Source organism: Echeneis naucrates, chromosome 6 (genome assembly GCF_900963305.1).
Source record: "Echeneis naucrates chromosome 6, fEcheNa1.1, whole genome shotgun sequence".
Taxonomy (NCBI): Eukaryota; Metazoa; Chordata; class Actinopteri; order Carangiformes; family Echeneidae; genus Echeneis; species Echeneis naucrates.
In genome coordinates, this window is record NC_042516.1 from 4,067,643 (window position 1) to 4,090,099 (window position 22,457).

A 22,457-nucleotide genomic window follows, 5' to 3' on the forward strand; every position below is an offset into this window, starting at 1 on the left:
TGTAGCTCCACCTGTTTGAAGAATTTCCTTGCTATAAGTGGCAATATCTTGAAATGAAGCAGTACAAGATGGATTACATCACTTTTTTTCACTTTCCCCATTTAGGAAAAGTAAAGTCATTTATGGTCCAGATCCTTGTTACTTTTGAGTGATACAGCATGGACCACTTAATGATCATTGATAAGACATAGTTGGATGGGGAGTGTATCAGAAACCATTCAACAAAAAGAGTGAGCAACAGAGATCTTATGGGATAATGATCAGTGAAAGGTGACACAGTGAAAGCTGGTAAAAATAAGTAACTAATGATTAACAACAATTTGGCTTCTATGTTTCTGGTTTAAACATTAAGGTGAAAAAAATTAGTAGGAGTTTTTGAACAACTATGACAAGTAATATTTAGCTGACCCATCCAGCTAACAGTAAGGTTTGGCTATGGTTTACTTGCTGATTGCCAATAAAATCAATAATAGAAATGTTGGATTTTGTTTGCTCCTGAACTTAAATGCTGCACTACCTGTTATGTTCTTGTGTCTCTGTCCATAGGAACTCAATATAATCTTTAGTTTCTGTAAAAAGAAGGTGTTTGTCTTACTCACCTTCTATCCTTGGTCCTGACTTCATATTCACACTTCCTGTCATGGCTGATAACGATACTGTCACGCTGGGCTTCTTTGGGTGCGCCTCTGTCTCCATGATGACTACAATCTGGGCTGTGTGTAGTGAGACTTTATGGAAGGACAACGCCAGGGCCCTGAAGCTGCTGCTTCTAACAAAAGCTGAGGCCTGATGCTGGGGGTCTGAATGTGTGAGAGTGGACCTGGGCTTTGTCTTGTTTGGGGAGGAATGAGGTGTGGAGGAAGCAGATGGTGGCTTAGTGGAGGTATCCCACATGTGATCTGGAAGAACTTTCTTCAAATAGGCTTTGGCTTGCTCCAGTTTTGCCAGTGTAGGACTGATTTTCAGGGGGCGTGATAGCTCCATGTTGAGTTCAGCTGAGGGCAAGAGAAACAGGGACATTTTTAAAGAAAATATGTGGCATGAAACAGTAAATAAAAAAAAACAAAAAAACATATATATATTAAAGAGCATCACTAATGTTTGCAGTTTTGGACAGTTTCTGACACACAACTTCCCCACACTAAATTCCCCATTGGCTGGGGACCTTTCACCCTGTTGACACATGACTCGGTAAATGTGTGTTGGATTGTCACCATAAACTCCATTTAGGGGTTTCAAGAGAAGGCATGCTATCAGTACCACTGAGCAAGATATGCTGCCATCCAACTGATGGAACACTGCATAACACAAAGTCTCATATAGCAAACTTTGAACTTTCCTCTTCTAATCACACAGCTTTGCATGCAACAATAACTATTAAAGAACAGCTGGGTCCAGTCTCAATCTCTTAATCCCTTGAATATGTGCGCACACACAGTTACTGGCTGCCCCCCTGTGATATCCTAAAGTGACACTGCAGAATAGCAGATGATGTGTTGCCAGCCACATAAATCCAAGATTCCTCTGCATCTTCCCTTCTACCTCTCCCTCACTCTCTGATGCACTACAGCCTTCAAACACTTGACTGGAATTCACAGAGACACATGACTTAGCTCAATGCCGTTTTACACCAATTCCATTATCCCATTTTTCCACTTGGTCATGATGATGGGAGAAGGAAGCAGCCGAAAACAACAGCAGCTGTTTTTCATGGTCTCATCAAGGCACCAGTGTTTAGAAGCTTTTTAAGGGTTTTAGGCCTCCTGTCTGTCTCCTTCCCAGGTAGGAGCAATAGATGACATGACCAGGAGTGCTGCCAAGAAGAGCAAACACATATCCACACACACTGTCTTCAGGGTGAAAGTAAGGTGCATGGTCAAACGAAGATGACTGTAGAGTGGAATTGGAGAGAAGATGGAAAGGTGGATTTTTCTGTGCAATGTAGCTTATCATTTCCACTTGACTTATCACCAGGAAACGTTCCAGTGGTAAAATAAATAGCCCGTATGCAGCTGTTCATCCAGGTTCCTCTGCTCCCCTCCGATGTTTTTTCACCCTTTCATCCTCTCCCCCTCCTTTTCAAGCAGCCCATCTTTCTGCCTCTCTCCTTTCTTTCTCTCTTGCAATTCTCCATTGGCCCACTTCATCAGCCCCTCCCCCTTCTGTAATCACATAAAGCTGTATGCGATCACCCACTCAGGGCCAGTTACGGATTCTGGGCCTTGCCTGACTCTCTGCAGAGGGGGACATGGCCCTGATTATCAATCTTTTTCCACCCCCACCCTGAATGTTTTGGAACCGTATTACCTGTTAAACCCATCAGAATAACCCTCACCTGGCTTGCGTGACCAGAGAAAATGTTAGAGCTTGCTATAATCCAAACATTTTTAGAGACTTTAAAATGTCTTGTTCCTTTTCATGCAGCAGCTTGAGTTGCCCCTCCAATTTCATGTTTCACTCCACTCACAATGACAAAAAAAGTCTCATTTCCATATTTATCTTGCTCATCCAGGTCATTTGAACCTCTCTGCAAATCACTTTCTCCAATCATAGTTGAGTCTTAGACATCAACATTGCCAAATATACTTCCTAGTTACTGATTGTGAAGTTTTAGACACATGTGACCCAAATATTTCACATTTACTGACAATGTGATATATTTGACTCCTCAAGACCAAACATAACAATTCCATCATATTTTACATCAAAGTGGTGGCCTCATTTTGTTATACCCCCAAAATCCACAAACTGGTACTTTGTGCAGCACTGTGGTGGAACACAAATGGAAGGCAACACAAACACTTACATGCTGCAAAACACATGCAACAAATGGCTGTATTATCAATGCATTAAAAGTGCTGTTATTCTTCAGGAGATATAACCACAATTGAGAAAATATCAAAAGGTGTCAAAAAACGGCTCTTCCAACACTAGCATTTACATGAGTGATTTCACTAGAAAAAGTTAGCTTCAGCTGTAAGACTAATGGATATTTTAAGAGCACTGTCTGTGGAAGGCCTGTGCAAGGCCTGTGCAAGGCCTGTGCAAGGAGCAGAATCAAGCCTGGGGGTTAAGAGGTGGTGTTGGTGCTCATATAGCTTTAAAGAACGGTCCTTAATGTGAACAGGCTGGGGGAATCAGAGACTGGCCCTTCTCAGGTGTCAGCCTCTATTAGCACTGGAGAAAGTGGGAGATCAGTGGGTCTGACAGAAGCACATACACACACACAAAGAGGTGGAGGAGATCAACTACGCTTATTACCCAGGTTACTGTGACTTTTTGGCAAGGTCATACATGACGTCATCCCCACTTTGAACCTGGTGTCATGAGTATGTGTGAATGCAAACATCACAAATATTGTTTTTATTCTCATGCATCTTTTGAAATCTCAAGCTTACTTTTATGCTCAACTTTTGGACAGCACTGATCTCATGTCAGACACAGGTGGAAATATGTCAAATAACACAGTGCCCTGTATTTGAAAGCCATATGCAGATGTCTATGTTTGTAACTGCAAACTATATTTTCAGGTATGTCTGTGGAATCCTACTGTCAGAAAAAAAGCCTCATACCAAGTAAGGCCAGTGACATGGACCTAAGATGCCATCTGACTCAAATTAAAAGTGGTTCTGGATGGTTCGGAGGGGCACAGGCTTGTATACAGTAACTGACAACATTTGCAAACCTATAGCTTGACAGGAACCAGGGACTAGGGAGAGTAATGGTTCCAATTTGTTCTAGCTAATCTATCACCTGCTGCTTCTATGCAGAGGGGCGGGCGATCTCTCATCTCCAAGTGGTAGCAGTTACCTCTGGACTTGTTCACTGACCCTTTTTGAGACTGGAGCTGAGGAAGAAAAATTAAAAAGGGAGGGAAGGAAAGTGTAGGAGTTTTTGTGTTTTCACTGGTCAACCAGTTCCCATGTCCCAAAAAATCAAAGTCAGCCCAGTCTCATGTATGAGCTTGCTTGGCAAGCCTTGAACCCTCCTGGTTCAGAAAAAAAAATTGGCTTACTGTATGCATCTGCAGTAAAAATGTACATATATGTATGTGTGAGTGTGTCAGAAAGGTGAGCAGCTGCTGCAAAAGGGTCAATGCCGACACACCATCGAGTTTACAGTACACATGTTAAGTGTTTCCCACTCAGCATCCTTGGGAGGGTAGCTTTGATTGGTCTTGCAGAGGAAATGCTGCTGAAATTGCAAGCATATTGCTGTAAACACACAGCAAGACACGGCCTTGTGGCGGTCTGCTCTCTGTTTGCGCCTCATTGGAATAAATCAAATGTGAAACATTGTTGTATCAAAGCAGAGCTGCCAGACATGATACATGCACATCGCAGCACAAACACACAATGACAAACAGTTATAAAGACTTGGAAATGAAAATAAAACATAATTAAAAAACAATGGGAAGAGACAATTAAAATGCTGGATGTGCATTTTTAATATACATCCCTTCTTTGTCTTTTTTGCTTCAAATTAAAAATGGTAAAATTCACATAAACCCACTGAGTAAAGGCACTAAAACATCTTACCATGACAAGATATTTACTGAGCATGATGCAGATAATTCAGTTATGACTGTTGAATGATCCCTGTTTATCTTCATGTACAGTCCAAACAAGAGAATTTTGTGCATTTTAAATCAGTATTGATGTTCAAATTTCCTTTGCTTCTCCATCTCTGAGGTGGGTAACTAGCTTCATCAGAGGGTCATCAAACCAAACAGCACATTGTTTTTGTGTGTGTGTCTGTTTCGGTAATAGACAACCAGTAGCATGTGTGGTCAATTCTGGATGTTTCCAGCAGAACATTACTAGGGGCAACCTCACACTAAGTTTGAATTCTGCGTGAGTCATTTGGGAGGGGGCTGTTTGTATGTGTATTCATGTCGGGAGAATGAATGTGAATGCCTTCGATTGAAGTTTTCATACAGACAACACAACTGTCCTTGTCTGTATGCTATTTGCTGTGCTGTCTTATGAGTTCAAGGGAGACACCTGTCTGTAATTGCAAAATGTTGGGCTCTGCCCTTCAACTAGAGACTTGAACCAGATGTAACCATAGCATAGCGTGGGTGATTTTCAAAGATATGAGAGATAGTACATGAAGCAGTAACTTCTATTTTTCTTTGGAAACAACACCAGAGTTACTGCTGGTTGTCTTTCTTGTCCTTCTCCTACAGGAGACCAGAGGTCAGTATTACTCACTTACTGTACTGACAGACAGTCTTTCTCCACTCAATCTTATGTGTACCTGTCACAACAGGGTCATGCTTACCACACCAAAACATCAGTGAAATATTGCTCACACAAAGGTTATGCTCACTGGTGCAATACTGGTGCAATTTGGAATGAGGAGAGGGCTAGATGGATATTACTGGTAAGGTTGCATTGTGTGACTACTGTGATGAACGGAGAGCTGCATTGTGTTATGTTGTGTGATTCCATGAGGACAGATAAGCTGAGGATCTCTGCTGACAGCAGGGACTTGTGCAGGCGAGGGGGCTCCTCGTGTCCCGCCTGGAGTTCCTTCTTGTATACATACACAGTATGTGTTCATGATTGCATGCATGTGGAAGAAAGAAAGCTTATATGTTCAAGTATATCATTAGTCGAGTGTCCGTGTATATGTATCTGTAACATCTGGCTTGCTGGGTTCAGAGCGCTGATCTCCGAAGGATATCCTACGCACACTCCATGAACCCTCATATGGATAAGAAGTTTGAGCTTTTGCTTTGCAGCCCACTCATAGTGGTATTCATTGCAATTCTGTTTGGGTAAAATGTCAGCCACACCCTAAGGTCAACAAAGCTTAAAGCTACTCATATGGATATCATGTCAGTCTAAAAATAGAGAACCAAACCCTATGAAAGGCAAATCCATAGGAATGATGTTCACACACACACGGACACACACAAACAGACCCAATGGAAGCTTGTAAGCTGCTGTGGAAAGTGAGTAATACTAGCTTTATCAGGGGCCTCCTGTAGAAAACATTCACAATGCAATTTACACTTCATTATTGTGTCTCATTTACACCCATTATGTTCACACACATCTGAAATGAAGACCTACAGTATGTGTTTGTCTCTGATGTGGGTTTGTTCAATGTGTGCATCTATTCTCTTTCCCGGAAAATGAGTGCTCTAAAATTAGTACGTGTACAGAATTGGCACGTGTTAGTCGGCAAGTTTGTGTATCTGTGTGTGCTTGATCCCCCACCTGGTCCATTGAGGAAATCTTTGATCTGAAGACAGAGCAGCGGGGGAGGGATGCCTGTTTTACTGTCCACCTCCCCGGCTACTGTCTGCAGCCAGAACACGTTGTAGTCAAGTGATTCAGGAAGAGTCTTTCCTGGATCTGCACAGAATGAGGCAGAAATAAAAGATTAGGAGCAAAAAAGAGTACAGAAAAAACACAAAAGAAAAACTTAAACATTAAATGTTAAACAAAGTTTTGCCTGTTTTACTGTTGGTCTGTACTTGGCTATTATATGTGAATATGGTTTGTGTCTTAAACAGCCCCAACTCACCTAGGCACTTGTAGTCAGAACTTGCTCCTCTTAAGGCCACATCAAACACAGACAACTCAATTTTCTGCTTGCGGTGGTGGCAACTGAGCAGAGCAGAGGGTTGCATCACCTGGAGGTACAGGAGGGGTTCCATTACTTGGTCTGCATCCCCTCTCCTCCCTGGCTGCCTCACTATAGTCACACCCAGTGCCTGGCGGGCTGAGGAGCGACTGGGAGTTGGCAGGCCATCCAGGGGGAGCAGGCTGCCTCTCAGGAGTGGGGAGGCTGGCAGGGAGGTGTTGCTGTTGAAAATGTCCTCAGCTGTCAGCCCAGCAAGGGAACCCTGTGAAACTGGGTCAGGGTCTGGAGTTGGGGAGGATGAGGCTGGAGGAGACTCAGACAGGATCTCAGGCTGGTTGAGGGCACTCTTTCCTACCTAAAACGGACGCAGAAGGATCATTCAGTACTGCTGTATCAAACATTACTTGGCAGAATGATGTTTTCATATGTATCTTGGACATCAGAGAGACAATATTTAATTTTAGACACAGTTAAACCCAATTAAAACATCATTTAAGACATCGTTAAAAATATGCAGAAATGAGACGTGCAATGTTTTGTGAATGTATTGAACTGAACTCCCTGTCATGTTGTACAATAAGTATTTTTTTATGCTGTATTTTAACATGTGGGTTGTTCATACATCTGCTAACAGGGGCAGTGTTTGTGTTGCAAAAACAATGCTTTTTTTCCTAACGCGACGTGCTTGTGAGATAAAGAAAATAATAACTAGATGGGTGTTAGTGTCTCAGTATTTCATAGATGGGCAGTGAAAGATTAAAATGAAAAACACAATTACTACCTGTGCTATTACACAGACAGCATACACTTGAAGAGTATCACAATATTTACCAAATTCATGGGTTTTATTTACTTGAAGAAAATTCACTGAAATTTCTTGAGACAATAATTCATCCTTTGTGCTTATACATGAACACACATTTTGCTGTTGAGTCATGATTAACTATACACATATGGACAACTGACAAATCCACAGACTGACTCATTTAATAGGCTTTCTGTTTACCTTATCAGTAGGCTCCTTTTTCTCTGGAGTACTGGGGGTGTCAGCCGAGAAGGGAATGGCCTTTGTGGTACTGGAGCAAGCATAAGTCATGACAGACAGCTTGCTCGCGGTGAGAAAGATGTCGAAAGGGATAAAGCTAAGGTTCTTAGTGATGGTGGACTTTTGGGAGGGCCTTGCGATGCAGTGGTGGCTGGCCCCACTTTGCTGCCCTATTTGGACAATGCGGATATGAGCACTGTCACTCCCGAAACCACTGTCCTGCCCAGTTACACTGTGACGTGATGAGGAGTCGGGGCCTGCTGCAGGGTCACGACTACCAAGCTTCCTCTCATGTCGCCGCACCTGTAAATAGAAACAGTGACCAGCAGCACAATGTTAACGCTAAATTCTTTTGGACACTCAACTCAACTGTAGATGTGGAGAAAAACGGGCCTAGCTGCCAAAAAATGGGGCTCTGCCTGGTACCTTTACAGGCAGAGCCATGTTTCCGTTTTACTTAAAGTTTCTGTGTTTTTGGTAAAATGTGTGTCTACTGAAAATTAAACAAATACTAACCAGATTGCTATGTGGTGTGATCTTCAAAAACACACACACAAGCAGAGATGTCACTGGTGTAACAACTCATACACAACTTAATATGCACAACATCTTCATGATTGTGAATGAGATTTCTATTACCATTCAGACAAACTGCCTTATCTCAAACAAAACCAATATGGTTTGTTAGCGTTATAGAAACGGGTCAAATGCGTCAAATAAAATTGGATAAAAGCTTTTTTCCCCCTTTTTTTGGGGTGAAATTTTTTTCTTGTTTGGATCCTCGCTTTACAAGCAGACACAAACAAAATAACTCGCTTGACTGAAACCATAGACAAATTGACCAAAAAAGGAAAGCATTGTATAACCACAGAGACATTAAAGACATACTCTGGGACTTTTTCTGTGGTCTAAAATCATTTTGCACTTCTTGCAATATTGGATATGTCTTTAGAAAAGGGCCTCACTCTGGCAAATAGAATTGTTTCATGCACTGACTGTGGTACTGAGTATAAAGCAGCTGAGATTTTAAGCTTGGCTCCAAATAATGGATATCGAGATAGGTCCAGACATTGCAGCAATAAAAAGCTTTTAGTGACAGATGCTATTAATCACTTTAAGTAGGTTGCTGGGTCTCAAGAACAAAAAATTAAAATGGGCATCTTCATTCAGCTACTGAAGCATACCATATTCAAGTTTATACAAATGTTACCTGCTTACTAACATGCTTATGTAGAATTGATGCATCTGATTAAAAAGATTAAAAAGAAAAAAAAATCTCAAATCAACAAAACATACATTTTAAGAATATCCCACGCAGATAGCAAATATTTTAGTGATACTGCAAAGTTAAAGGAGCTGACAGGAAGGAGAAAAATAAATAATGAAGAAAAGGAGGCAAAGCAGGCACATGTCCACAGTTCATTCAAACATTCCGTAACATTTTTTGAACAGTTTTCCAATAGCTGCATGGTTGACAGGTGAGTCATGAAGAGACTTAGCCCCTATCCATCATAATCATGTCCATCCTGTTATTAAAGCCTCACCCCCATGTTTCTCTTTCTTGGTAATGGGTACACTGTGTGTTAAAAATTGGTTACTGCTGTCTATGAAAAATTATTATGATAAACTGAAAAATTCAAGAATTATTCACAGAGAAAGGGAGTTTTTAACAGACCCAAGGTGTGTCCTGTTCAATCCCACCCTCATCTGCCCCAACTTGCACATGGTTGCTATTATAACATGTACTCTTAGGAGCCCCCTCCTCTTTCTCTACATCCCACCCACTCCATGAGAATTTTAAATGTATATTATTGCTGTGGTGGAGATAGTGTTTCAAGACCTCCAGGCAAATACTAAACCCACTGGCAGCACATTAGACAGAATACTTGACTTATTAGATATTTCCTATTCTAAACAGTGTCATCAAAGGCTACGAACAAGAGCCATATAAAACACCGCGGCCGGCATGCCTGCCTGCCTGCTCTGTACGGCTGGGCTAATGTGAGGGGCTTCTATAGACTTGGCCCTGCCAGATTCCTCTCCTTTCTCTGGCCTAATGAGGACAGAATGTGTGCACTCCTTTTTTGTAGAAATGTAAGATTTTCCGAGCAATGGGGAGGGGAGAGAAGGCAGAAAAGGGCCTGGACCTGTCTCCATGTGTGTTGTGTTAAGCGAGTGAAACTTTTACTGAAGTAAAGAGGTATTTCAAAAAGGTACTTGGCAACGGCAAAATGTCCACTCCAAGGAGCGCCCCATGTTGGAAGGGACAAATAAGCTGCACAGCAGCTGGGAAAGAGCAAGCGCCAGGAGGAACTGCCAGATACTCTTTACGCTTCTCTGTCTCTCTTCCCAAGCAGGCAGTACACATGCATTTACAATTACAGTAAATACCCCGTCTTCTTTTTAACCACCACTACTAAGAGAGTGCCCCCCTAAGCAAATTCTTGGTCTATATTTAGATGTGCTTACGAGTGGAATAAGGGATAATGGGGAGCACAAATGTGGGCGGGGGTGGGATGGTGTAGATGCAAAGAGACAATGAGAAAATATACCACAGAGAACAGTTGCTCATATAGCCCAAATCAACACATGCAATCAATGCATTCAGAGACATGTATGCATAAACACACATGAAGTTGTTTGTTTTCCAAGAATTTGATTTCAGCTAGAATTTTAAAACTCACAACTGCTTTGTTCTCTGTGTTTCTGGGCTTGGTTATAGCCTCACTGTGCTTACTGACTGAAAATGAGATCAGGTACACACAGAAAACATAAGCTTATGGCTCTGTAGTCTATATGCTTTAACCTTTAGCCAATTTATTCACTGACAGAGGGCAATAAATTCTGAATACAAACATGTACTGCAAATACAGGCCTGGTCCCAGCTGAAATCCCCTTTTCCAACCATTACTTCTATTATATTGTATAATGGCTGCACTGAAGCGCTATTTCCAGATCCCAGTGCAATCTTTCTCTGGACTTAGTTGATCATGATCATGAACGTGCAACTACACACAGAACCGCCCCAACCCCAATCGGCCAGTCATGAAGTCATCCCCTCAGAGTCTCTAGGCAGAAAATTCTGGAAAATGGAGGATAATTCCCCAAGTGTGAAAGCATAAGTTTCCCAAGTGCCAATCATATCAGAGTGCATCTGTATGACTTCTGACCCCTATTTCTGTCAGTATAACTCGAAACAGCTTGGCAAGAGGAAGGCTAATATGTGGAAGCAAATGTCACATCATCCAAATGCCACCCGTTTACAGTGTTGGCTGGGTAGTTGAATATGACAACATAACTTTTACATCTGAATACCACATATGCAGTTGATTGTTTCCAGATGAAATAAAAGTACGTTGCAATTCAGGTTCAGAGATCAGGGAACCTGAATATTTTAAGATGGCAGGGAAACCCATGGTAGTCAACATAAAATATATGGAGAAAAGAGATAGAGAAGAAAATGGTGTCCATCTGAAAGCAACATATCGCCAGTGAAGTCTGAATGCAGTCCAATTATATAATAAAAGGCCTCCAGTTCACCCACGTTTACTTCAGAGAATGACCTCCCTACCCCCTGAAGAAAAAAAAAAAAAGTTGGTCAGTGTATCTTGAGAGTGACCCACAGAGTTCAGAGTATAGACATATTTCTGCTACTAACCTGACAGGTCATATTATTGGATGAGATTAAGGATGACCTCCATGACAATGAAAAAATGCTAATAGTAGCATAATTGAAAGACAAATGTAAACACATATAATACATACTGAGAGCATGGCCTCATCAGTTAAAAGGTTGCCGGTGACTGTACTGGTGAATAGAGGTCGATTGAGTGACATTAAGAAGTAGGGTAATTGTGTGAGAAGGCCAAGGCAGCAGTGATAAAAGAACGAGAGTGTTGGTGTAGAGTGAAAGAGGTCTGCAACTTGGCACTGTTTGTAGATTAAAGAAATAAATACCTGAAAAATGTGGGAACAGAGTTGTCAGTGGTATCAGTTAAAAAGACAGGAAAATGGCTTACTTATATAATGACTTTGTCAAAAAACAAACCAAAAACCCGCCTAAAAATCACACACACACAAAATTACTGTACTTGTATTGTTTTGCCATTTGAATGCAAACTTTATATTATAAATGAAACACATACAAAGAAGCTGCAACTGAACCCAGTTAAATAAGTGACGAGCAGTTGCTGCTTTTCAAAAATCCTGTTCAAGAACAGCTGAATGTTGTAACATTTTTCCCATAACCTGTTACACTTTTCACTTCTGCTATATTTCACATTGCCAGTTTACCAAAATCCTTTGACAGAACTATTCAGTTGAGCTTCGTGCTTACAGGATGTCTTAATGGAAATTAACTTCTGTATCTTGACAACGTCACAGTTTACGGGTTAGGCCCCTGCTGTGTTACCCCATACTGTTTACCAGAACCACAAAGTTGATAGCAGGCCTCCGTGCCTTGGTGCTGATGGAAGAAAGATTCAATACAGCAATACCTCATCTTAATCAAAAATAATAAGAATAATACTTTCCCGAATGCCATAAAGACCATAATTCATTCTCTCATTTTCTTGTGAAGAACAGAGGGGGGAAGAAATTTATAACATGAAATCACTGCTCTCTGTATGCTACAATAGCAGCCAGAAAAAAAGGGCATCAAAGGCAGTCATTTAATACTTGTAACGCTGTTTCAATAACAAAGGCAACCTGCTATGCACTTCAACTGAACCACAACAAAGAAGCGATTGAAGGTCACGACCCGAGAGCTTGCAAATGGATGCCGAGTGCTTCAGAGTGACTGTCAACTGCACTTTAAACACAGTGTGCTCTGGGCACAGAGTGGGGCCATTTTAACAAGCTCCCTCCACCCAGTAATGCTGGTTGGTGGGTTTATTCCTAAAGGATTTAACAGCATGTTTCTCAAAGGAGCATGAGAGACAATGTCCAAAACATTTTGTTTTCCCTCCTCACACTCCAGGCATCACACCTTTGTCTCTTTCTACTTCTATCTGCTTTGAACAGGATTGGAGAAATAACAATGTGAGAATATTTTGTTTTTTCTATTTCAGAGACTCTTAGTCCCCTGATGTCATGTGACATACAGGGGGGAAAGCAAACATCCGAGTGACAGTAATAATTTATGCATGTTTACATTCCTAAAGCAATGGGTCAGTAGGAGCACTTTTCTTCCGGAAAGACCTAGCGGAGAAGTGAGGACAGGATCAAGTATGAAAAGGCTGGTCTATATAGATGAACTCCAACTAAACACCTCAAAAAAAAAAAAACAGGGGGGAGATGAACAAAGAAGGAAACACGAAGAAGAGATGATGTCCTTCGACTGTCTGCTGCTTTATGGTTCAGAAAAGCCCTGGCTCAAAAGCAAAGTTGCAAAATGATAAAGGGTGTAGAATAAAAAGAAGGGTGAGTTGCAACGAATGCAGTCCATATGGCCTCTACAGTATACTGCTCAACAAAAAATCCGACTCTGGGAGATGTGTCAGCCAAAGACATTTTATAATTGACTGAACATCAAAACCTGTTTTCTCCTGCGCCTGCACACGACATTAGTTTAATTACAAATATTTTGGCACAAATCAAATGCAGATTGCCATGGCTTAGTGAAACAGAGTTGCATCCAGAGCACTGACATTCAGCAGGCTGCAATGTTGTGCTCAACACGTTGAGTTTAATTCTGAGGCCTTCCCAGTATGACTCTAGGCCCTCAAAGATGCTCGCCAAACCCACCATACCCCGCTCCTAATCTCTGGCAATCAGGAATGATTTAAAAGGTCTGACAGACACCACCCATAAGATCAACATGAGACTTATTGCATCAGTCATCCTCAACAGATCTATCAGTCTAAACCAAAAAAACCTTATTCAGATCCACCAATCAAATGTAAAAGTTGGATTTGGGGTGATTGTGAGGACATGCAGAAATTACCCCATATCACCACGAAAACACTGGCTGTTTATATAAGCAGGATGCACTGTAGTTGTATTACTCATTGAAGAAAGTGTTCAAAAATGCCAGAGGACAATTTCTAGATTAATAACACAACCGTGTTAGTGAAAACAAATACAAGGGAAAAGTGTCCTGACCACCATGAGGTCACCATTAAGATATGATACACAGACCTGTTCTGCTCATCCGACATAATCTCTTGGCTGGAATGGGATGATGCTGAGTGGACTTTATCACCAAATATTTCCATCATTAATGATAAACACGATATCAGCCATATGGTAAACAAAGCAGAGGGAGTAAAAACATTGAATTTTTATAATAAAGTTATCATAGGCGGAAGGCCAGATGGAGAATTTGGCAGAATGAATGTGGCTGATAAAAGGATGGATTGCCTTTGTGCATGTAATATAAAATAAGTATATTGATTCATTTTCCTATATCACTGGCAACTGCAACCTGACTCCTAACATCTTATTTTGTAACTAATTAAGACGAAGGCCAGATGTGGGGAAGGTGTAATTAGGCAACATACTATAGCAAAAGTGAAAGTGAATGAGAGACAGAAGCACCCTGAGGTCTGTCTTAATTGTTGTGATCCTGGCTTCCACAGCTACAGAGTCATCATCAGAAGAAGAGGGGAAAAAAACCTTCATCCTCTCTTTCTTTCTTTCCATGGGAATAGGATAGAGAACAACTGGCTCTCATTAACTGTCACCATCCCTATTTACTTTTGAAATTTGTGTGGTGGTAATTTTCTAATCTAATATTCAGGCTTCAGTGTTTACACATGCCAAGTGTCCCTGATTGAGGTGGGCTTGATGGTGACATTGGCATCTGAAAGTTGCGGTGTGAATGAGTCTGGGGAAAAGCTTTGTTAAACAATGTGCAAAGCATTTTTCCTATTTGCAATTTGACTTTTTTATTTGTTAATTTTGTCACTGGTAGGCCCCGGCCCTGAAGATCTTGCATCCAAGCTGTCAACTGAACATCATTAACTTTAGCATTATGTTTTTAAAAAACAAACAACAAAAGAAGACTTCAAACTGCATTGTCTTGAGCCTGAGCTCAACAGTTCACAAGCAGACGTCTGAGAAACATCAAAAGCTGCAGAGATGCCTTTCATTGGGTCATACAGTGTTCTTCTGAAACTCCTGCCTGCGCTGCCTGCGCTGCCTGGTGGCCATGTCTGTTTTCTTTGCTTTAGTAACAAGGTCATGAGGAAACAGCAACACCAGGGGGAACAATGGTGACCTGAGGTGAGACGAGGCTATTTAGAGCAGGCTGGGATTGGAGGTGCAGGGTTAGGAAGGCCCATGAACCCCAGGTGGTCTGGTGAGGACACCAAGTGATGCTGCTGTGATCAGCCCACACCCTGGAGAGTCAGCACGCACACACTCAAGGCTATGAAAGGACACACATACAAGCATACACAAGCCAGTATATGCATTTATAAGTGAGCACACAGATACACACAACTGTGCTCAACATGTGAGTGCAGAGGACTGCATAGAAATTCAAAGAGCAGCATGAAGACAAGAACAATCCTGGCTCGGTGTCTATTTACAGAGCTGAAATTAGAAGAGGAGGACTGAAGTAATCTTCCTTTAATTTCTCCCTGGATGTGCTCCCAGGACTGAGTGAGACAAAGGCTCTTATGTGCTGTATGTTAGGTTCTCAAAGGAAAATGATGCAAGACCTACTGTCCCCTCATCTGAGTTAGCTGGGAGGGCCTCAATAAGGGGGATGTAGAGGACATGGAGGGAGGATACATCAATATAAGAAATGATTCCAATTTCACCATGTTATAAGAGGTTAAGCTTTTTAAAAATGACCTGCAAACAGCAGGATCATGAAGGCTTGAATGCACAACAGACCAAGACAACATTGCAAGAGAAGAAACACTTTCAAGTGTTAAAAGCATCACTTTTCTGCAACAGTGGGACCCAGGGGTAGAGTGTAACATGGATAGAACATGTATGAGGCTTCAACCTGTCAAACTAGATCATTATAGCACACCTTGTTTTCTGCTCTGCCTGGAAATGATATGAAAAATACTACTGAATTGAACACTTTCTAATTGTTGGAGTATGTGAGGTGCACTATGCTGTGCATGTCTAAAATCCTGGACCGGGGCGAAACTGAAAAACTGAAACAGGTAAGGTAAAAAAAAATCAAGTCCATTTATTGAGTATCTAAAGCATATGGCTACATGGCAAGCATCTCTACCTACCTATCGTTGCCTTTGCTGCATTTAGAGTCACATCTCTGATTCTAACGGTAAAGATATAATTTCACTTTACATATGAAGTCATATACATAAATAATAGATAAAGCATTACTTTCCAAAATCTTGATTATTTCTCTGAACTGCTGAATCTTTTGGTTTACAAACCACCGGCCACAGGCACTTCAATTTCCGCATTCTTTGCTTGACAAATGTGTTTCATACAATCATAAAATGGTCTTAATCTGAAAGGCATTTTTGCTGATATTGATGAGTTATATAAATTTATCATTGACTATATCTGTTGATTCATCGATTGACTCAAATTTTAGCACCTTGTAAAATTTTTGGTGGTATCGATTGAACTTGTATAAGAGGACTTACAATGTTCATTATAACACTCCTATGACTTGGATAACATAGTAGCAGAGAGAGAGAGGGAGAGAGATATTTGAGAAAAAAGAGAAAAGTTGCCTGCAACATGGAAAATCTTCCACAGTCTGGAATGATGTGTGAATTTTGATTTAGGGTAAATATTTAGTTTAATGAGAGTAGTCCAGGAACTCAATGGAACTACAATCAAACACAGGAGTTAAAAAATCACAGTGAGGAAGAAGCAGATACTGTACATTGATACAGTCAAGAACAAACATTTACATGCCCATGCATGCATGTGTGTACAAGCAAAGCCCTGCACGTGCACAAACACATACACTTTTGGTACACTATCCAAGTTACAGGGAGAGAACCCAATACTCCATCACCTGTTTTTCTAGGTGGAATCCTGCTTATACAGGTGTAGAGAAAAAAAAAAATCTGTTTCCTCTTTTCACCTCCTCATACAAAGTCCACTATGGATGCATGTACGACTGTACTAGTTGGCCTTGTGTGCCCTGCTTTTACTAGTCCCCTGAATCCGTTGCACCATTTCCCTTGCAGGCAAAGACAGAGTGTACTCCCGACTCCTCCTCACCTGAATTAACACCCGATTCCAAGGGTTCATGGTACGGTGCCCATTCCATCTCCTCAAAGGCACCATTTGTTTCTCAACTCATAGAATTCCAACCTTAATGATTTTATCTGGCACTTTCATGCCAATTTTGCCAAAACTGGTTAAGGGCAGAGCAAAGTCAGCTGCTACTGATCTCAAAGAGACCGAGTTTCCAAGGAGCCGATTTAAGAATGTGCCACGGCAGGGGCATTGTTAGGGGCGTTTTAGGGGGGCTTCAGCACCGTTAAAATATTCCTAAGCCTCCCTATATTTCAACACAATATCAGTAATGTTGGTATTCTCAATTATTGCGAGTGAAAATGCATTGTAGCATTAGTTTTGGCATGGGAAAATTTCTATTCATTGGCTAGATTGATATACAAAGACTTTTTAAGAGAGTGAGTGAGAAGCAGGAGAGAGACAATGGAGCTGATGCTGAGGAGGCTTATTTATTTAGGCTTATTGTTTGACAAAAAGAAGATATCCTGAAGGCAAAAAGACAGCAAGGAAAAGAAAGTGATCCAAATAACAGGTTCTTATAAATGTTCTCCAAATAATGAATTAATTGACGAAGCCAGAAAATTTTTCATTCTCTAAAACACTCCTGGGCCTAAGCCCCCCCCCCCCCATCTCTCAATCCTAGTGACATCCCTTTGCCAGGGTTATGCTTCAAGAAGAACATTGGTTGGGGTGCAGGGGGTTGAACATGGAAGGTGAGTTGTTATGACTGGCTGTCAATAAGCAGTTGATTCACACAGGAGGGTCAGTGAGACATTAACAAAAAAGGAAGAAAAAAAAAAGATACGGTTTCATAACAAATGAAGGGCAGCGAGATAAACACTGGCTATAAAAATATGTATGTTTAAGATAAGCTGAGACAACAACGCTTACTTAACCAATGTGTGGCAACCAAAATGGAAATGGAGATGGCTGTGCAAGGAGTCTTATTTATTATTACTCTTAGCAGCAACAGGGTGAAGGAAAATAGTGCTACGTAGGATGGGAGGAGGTCAGGGTGAAAGGGATCTGGCCCTTAGAGAGGGTTAATAGCCAGGCGGGCTGGTTAAGAGCTGACCCCACAGGAATGCCAGCTCCCACATTTATGGACAAATACTTTACACAGAACCTGAAATCAAAGCAAACACTGGATTCTGACTTTCTTTTTCTTACTGTGTTGTGTCTCATCTCATTAGGTTTCTCCCTTATTCTTGTCCCCTTTTTGCATCTTCTCTCAAATTGTCTCAGCTGTCTTTTGTTTGCCCTGTCTCTTTTCCAGTTTTGAGAATTTCTCTATCATCTGATGTCTCCCTATTTCTGTTGGCCAGCTGAGATCGTAAAAGCTCCTCCAACACCTCACTGTCCTGAAAAGATTGGAGGTCAAGATAAAATAACTTTAGTATTCAAAGCTCAACAGCTACGAGACAATATGAAACACTCATCACAAAGAGGAGCTGTCTTGGAAAACATTTACTTTAAACATACACAGACAAGGATCCAGTCTTAGTTTGCTCACTGAGCCAAGCCTCTCAACAATACTGTGGCTTAGATAAGCTGTTTTATGTACTTTTGGTGTTCTGGCTTACACTCCTATATGAATGAGAGCTAAATTGCTATACAAGAGAGCAGAACAGGTCACTGAGCTTCCATTCTCCCACAGTGTAATATTTAGTGGCATTTGGACAAAAGACTGTGGTGAAGAAAGGCCAGACTGTGATCTAAAAATTATCCACTAACTTTATTTAGCATTTTTGTTATTATCATGGTTATAAGCTTTAGAAATTTCTACAGGCAACCAACATAATAAAGAAATGGCAGTTAATAGTAATTGAATGTAAGAAGTGAAACAACAGCGACAATTTAAAAAGGTAAAAAAATAAAAATAAATAAACTTTTAACAAGGCAATAAGTAATCTGAACATTTTAACATTTAGAAAGCAACCCTACCAGCATTGCTGCTAACTGACCTACATCACAGTATGGCCTCTTGGATGAGATGACAAAATACAAATTGCAACCCTCTGATTCTTCATCATTTTCTCTGTGGACAACTTTAAATTCCATAAAACAAGAGCACTAAAAAACCCTCCACTGTCTGAACATATTTAAATGTAGCTGAGTGTGGTTGTGTGGATGACATGTACAAAAAAAACATGCATCAGTTAAACACTGCCTCCTTCCCACTAATAGCTTAAAACTGCTGTCCAAACCCACTGACAAACCAAAGCTGCTACTGACCAGCGTGCTTGTGCCTACTGTAAATTCACTTCTCACAGTGGTTCTTCTTGGCTGCTGATCTACCCCGCTGTCTAAGCACTGCATTAGTCCAGATTTGCATGAAAGTGCTCCCTGTGTGTGTCCTTAGTGCAGGCGTTTAAGACTACACAGATGTAATAGAGCAGTAATATCATAATCTACAGACTGTCAAATTCTATCTGTCACCAGAAGCGGAACTGTCTTCACCGTCAGCCAGCTTCAGACACAACTATCCAGTTCTGGATAAACTAACACTTTTCCAACCAGGAGCCTTGCCAGTCCCATGAGGGAAAAAAGAGATGAACGAGAAAGCGTGGAAAAGAGAGCAAAGTGACAAAAAAAATCAAGAAGATGCAGGAGATTTATGAGTACAGATATAGGTATGTGACAATGAGCTGCATATAGCCCTATGATGTCAACTGATGTGGGAAGTAATGGATAAAGGAACAAATCTAGGAAAAGAAAATGAAAAAGAATAGAGATAAGACAGGTAATGGGAGACTGAAAAGATTTAACCAATTTGTTTTTCTAGAAACTGTAATTCAGAGTTTCCTGTGGTGCCTGATACTTTGTCCTGAACCTGGGCTTGGATGTGTGTGTGCACTGGCATCAGTGTCTGTATGTGCATGAGGGTTGGAGGAAGTCTAAAGCCCTGTTTCCCATGCGTGTAATCATCCCAGGATGAGGTGGAAGATGAAGCAGAGCGGGACTTCCCCTGCACCAGAGGGTATTTTCCTCTCATATTGTGGTACAAGCACATGGCTGAACCGAGCTGCCTCTGCTTGTCTGTGTGTGTGTGTGGGTTTCACTGAGAGAGAGAGGCAGAGAGAAAGTAATAGACAGAAACCAACATGGGATGAAGGAAGCTATATTTTTTCTTTTTAAATAATGTGTATTCTTGTTCTTTAATAGTTTGGTGGGACAATAATAAAACACTTGAGCTTGTCATTGTGGCAACTGATGCCAACAATGACAGCCTACACAGTAAATCTACATGAAGGAACAGATGGCATTGAGGTGGTAAATCAGGGAATGATTTAGTGTATGCAGACAAAGAAATGGTGGATAAGAGAGAAGAGAGACAGACAATAACAGGCTGCTTTTTGTTTTCAACTTCTTTTTTACTCTTTCTGAAGAACAAATAACGTCATAGCAGAGCTGAGAAACAGAATGCAAACACACAACCAGACACTCAGGTCAGCTGCTCAGTCACAAAGCAGCATTACACTGCCATCTCCCAAATAAAAGGCTGCAGATAGTTACCATGCAGAGATTGTGGGGGCAATGTGTGTGTGGACATGTTAGTGAAGGTATATACTTCTATGTTACCATGTGACAGAGCAGTGTGATAAGTTCTAAAAACTATCACCTCTTCATAGCGCTCTGACTGTGCAACCTCCTGTTGCTGAAAGTTGCCTGATCTCAGCCAAACCTCACTTCATCATCATTACGATCAACCAAAAAATACAGAAACAAAGTCAAACTATGATGCACCATGGCTAATGCTGCAATAAACATCCTAATAATGCACTGATTTAAACAGCAACAAATCTGCTTATGACATACTTGGAATTCATGTTTCATTTACTTTGCATCTCAATCATGATTTCAGTAGAAACTGCGGACAATTGGCTAAAAAGCACAATGAGATAATGTAATAGAAAAAACATAAACTCTCTCTGTATGTATGTAATAAAGGGTCATAGTAGATGTGTGTGTGTGTGAGGACTGCATCTCTGAAAGCACTGCTCAGTGACTAAAAGTGACTGAAATCACACACAAGGCTTGTACATTTTGCCCACGCGCCTGGCTTGCCTTACCAATGCCAGGGAACCCAAAAGCCCCTACAAAACAAATTCATTAACCCAGACAATAAAACACAGCTGCGAGGGGCAATGGGAACTGTTTGAAATCTGCATAAAATTTGTTCAAGACGCACAACATGTTCTCAAAATGTCTTGAAAAGAAAAAATAAAAGGGTTTGAAAAGAGAGTAAAACAATTGAAGGCAAGAGAGGGTGAGCAAGGACCAGTTTGTGATTTGACTTTAGCTGGGGATAGTGCTGACTGTGGGAGTGCAGATACTTTATAGAAGCACAACAACAAAACGATTTCTCGCTCCAGATGCCTGAGATCAAGGACCTGTTTTTAATTGTATCCTTTGAACAGGTTGTATAAATGAAGTACGAACAAAACTCTCAAATACTATAAATATCATTACTGAGATTGAACTAAAGATTTAAAAAAAAAAAAAAGATAGCAGGGGGCGAACATCTGTTTCAGAATATTCCATTGGTTGGGATGACCTGTATCAAAAGGTTTCACCTGTTCACAATGCAACTCAAAACTATTTGAACTCCCACAGTATTTGATATTATGAAATGGGTCAGTGGATTGTGAGGAGGTAGACAAGCTGTGAGTAAAATAGTCAGCAGCGGGCCTGAATATGTCACCACACATTGCTGTGGTTACATACTCCACTAGAGGACTCTGCAGCTTGAAGATTCAACTCCAGCAGACCAGAACACTCCAGACCCAACCATGTCTTACTCATACTGACCTCCCCGCTGCCGGGCCCAAGCCAAGCAGCCGGACAGATGCGGTCGCCAAAAGACTTACGACACTGAGATAGATGGAGGTACAAATAGTTTTATAGAGAGGGTCCAAAAGTCCAAAGCCAAAACCCATCTATTCAAAGTAACCTCTTTGCTGTGCAGCTGCACAGAGGTGAAGACACACAGACTGACCTCAGTGTTAATGATACTGTTATGCTCTGTAAATGGCACTAATATAAAACTGAAGAGTAAAGAACATGGTATAATGCAACTGAAACGTATATGCTAAAATAAAAAAGGTTAAAAGAAGAGAGTTCCCAGAAACTGTTCCCAAAAAGGCAATATTTAAAGTATATCTCCATGCATATAGTCTTCACATCTCAACAGTCGATGGACAATCATTTCAGTGCATCACTACCGAGCTGTGATCATTTCAGTTTCACTTAATCTGTCTGAAGGCAGCATTAACACGGTGGTTAGACACAGATGGCTCAACCTAAACAGACAACACTGAAAATATACTTGGGAAAAGAACTTAACATTTAGTGGCTACTGTCACATTGCCCTGAAGCAACACCCTTAATCTCCAGCTCCTCCAGCTTGAACTGCGTTTATCTGAAGTTAACTGTTGCTGGAAAAAATTGAGAAAAATGCTCCATTTAAATTGTCTTGAGAAACATTTAAAATCAATCCAATTGAAATGACCCTTCCTAAATGAAGTAAGACTTTTTTAAAACTGTTGCCAGTGGACCTCCCAGAATAACTGATGAAGTTCCTCATCCTGCCTTAAACCTGGATGAACCCTTTACAGCCGTTAGCTGCCCT

The 22,457-nt window shown here is 41.0% G+C and overlaps 1 protein-coding gene across 5 annotated transcripts in view; it reads right to left on the reverse strand.

The window, feature by feature from the left end:
• vps13b (vacuolar protein sorting 13 homolog B) overlaps positions 1-22,457 on the reverse strand; it is a 283,913-nt gene that overhangs the window by 69,778 nt on the left and 191,678 nt on the right. For all 5 annotated transcript variants that reach the window (XR_003840835.1, XM_029503627.1, XM_029503624.1 and 2 more), the window contains 4 exons: positions 7,604-7,945; positions 6,538-6,952; positions 6,228-6,365; positions 600-995 (listed from right to left, as the gene is read on the reverse strand). Coding sequence is in view for 4 of the 5 variants with exons in the window: in XM_029503627.1 (XP_029359487.1) it covers positions 600-995; positions 6,228-6,365; positions 6,538-6,952; positions 7,604-7,945 (1,291 nt within the window). In the remaining variant the exon portion in view is untranslated. The remainder of the gene's footprint in view (positions 1-599; positions 996-6,227; positions 6,366-6,537; positions 6,953-7,603; positions 7,946-22,457) is intronic.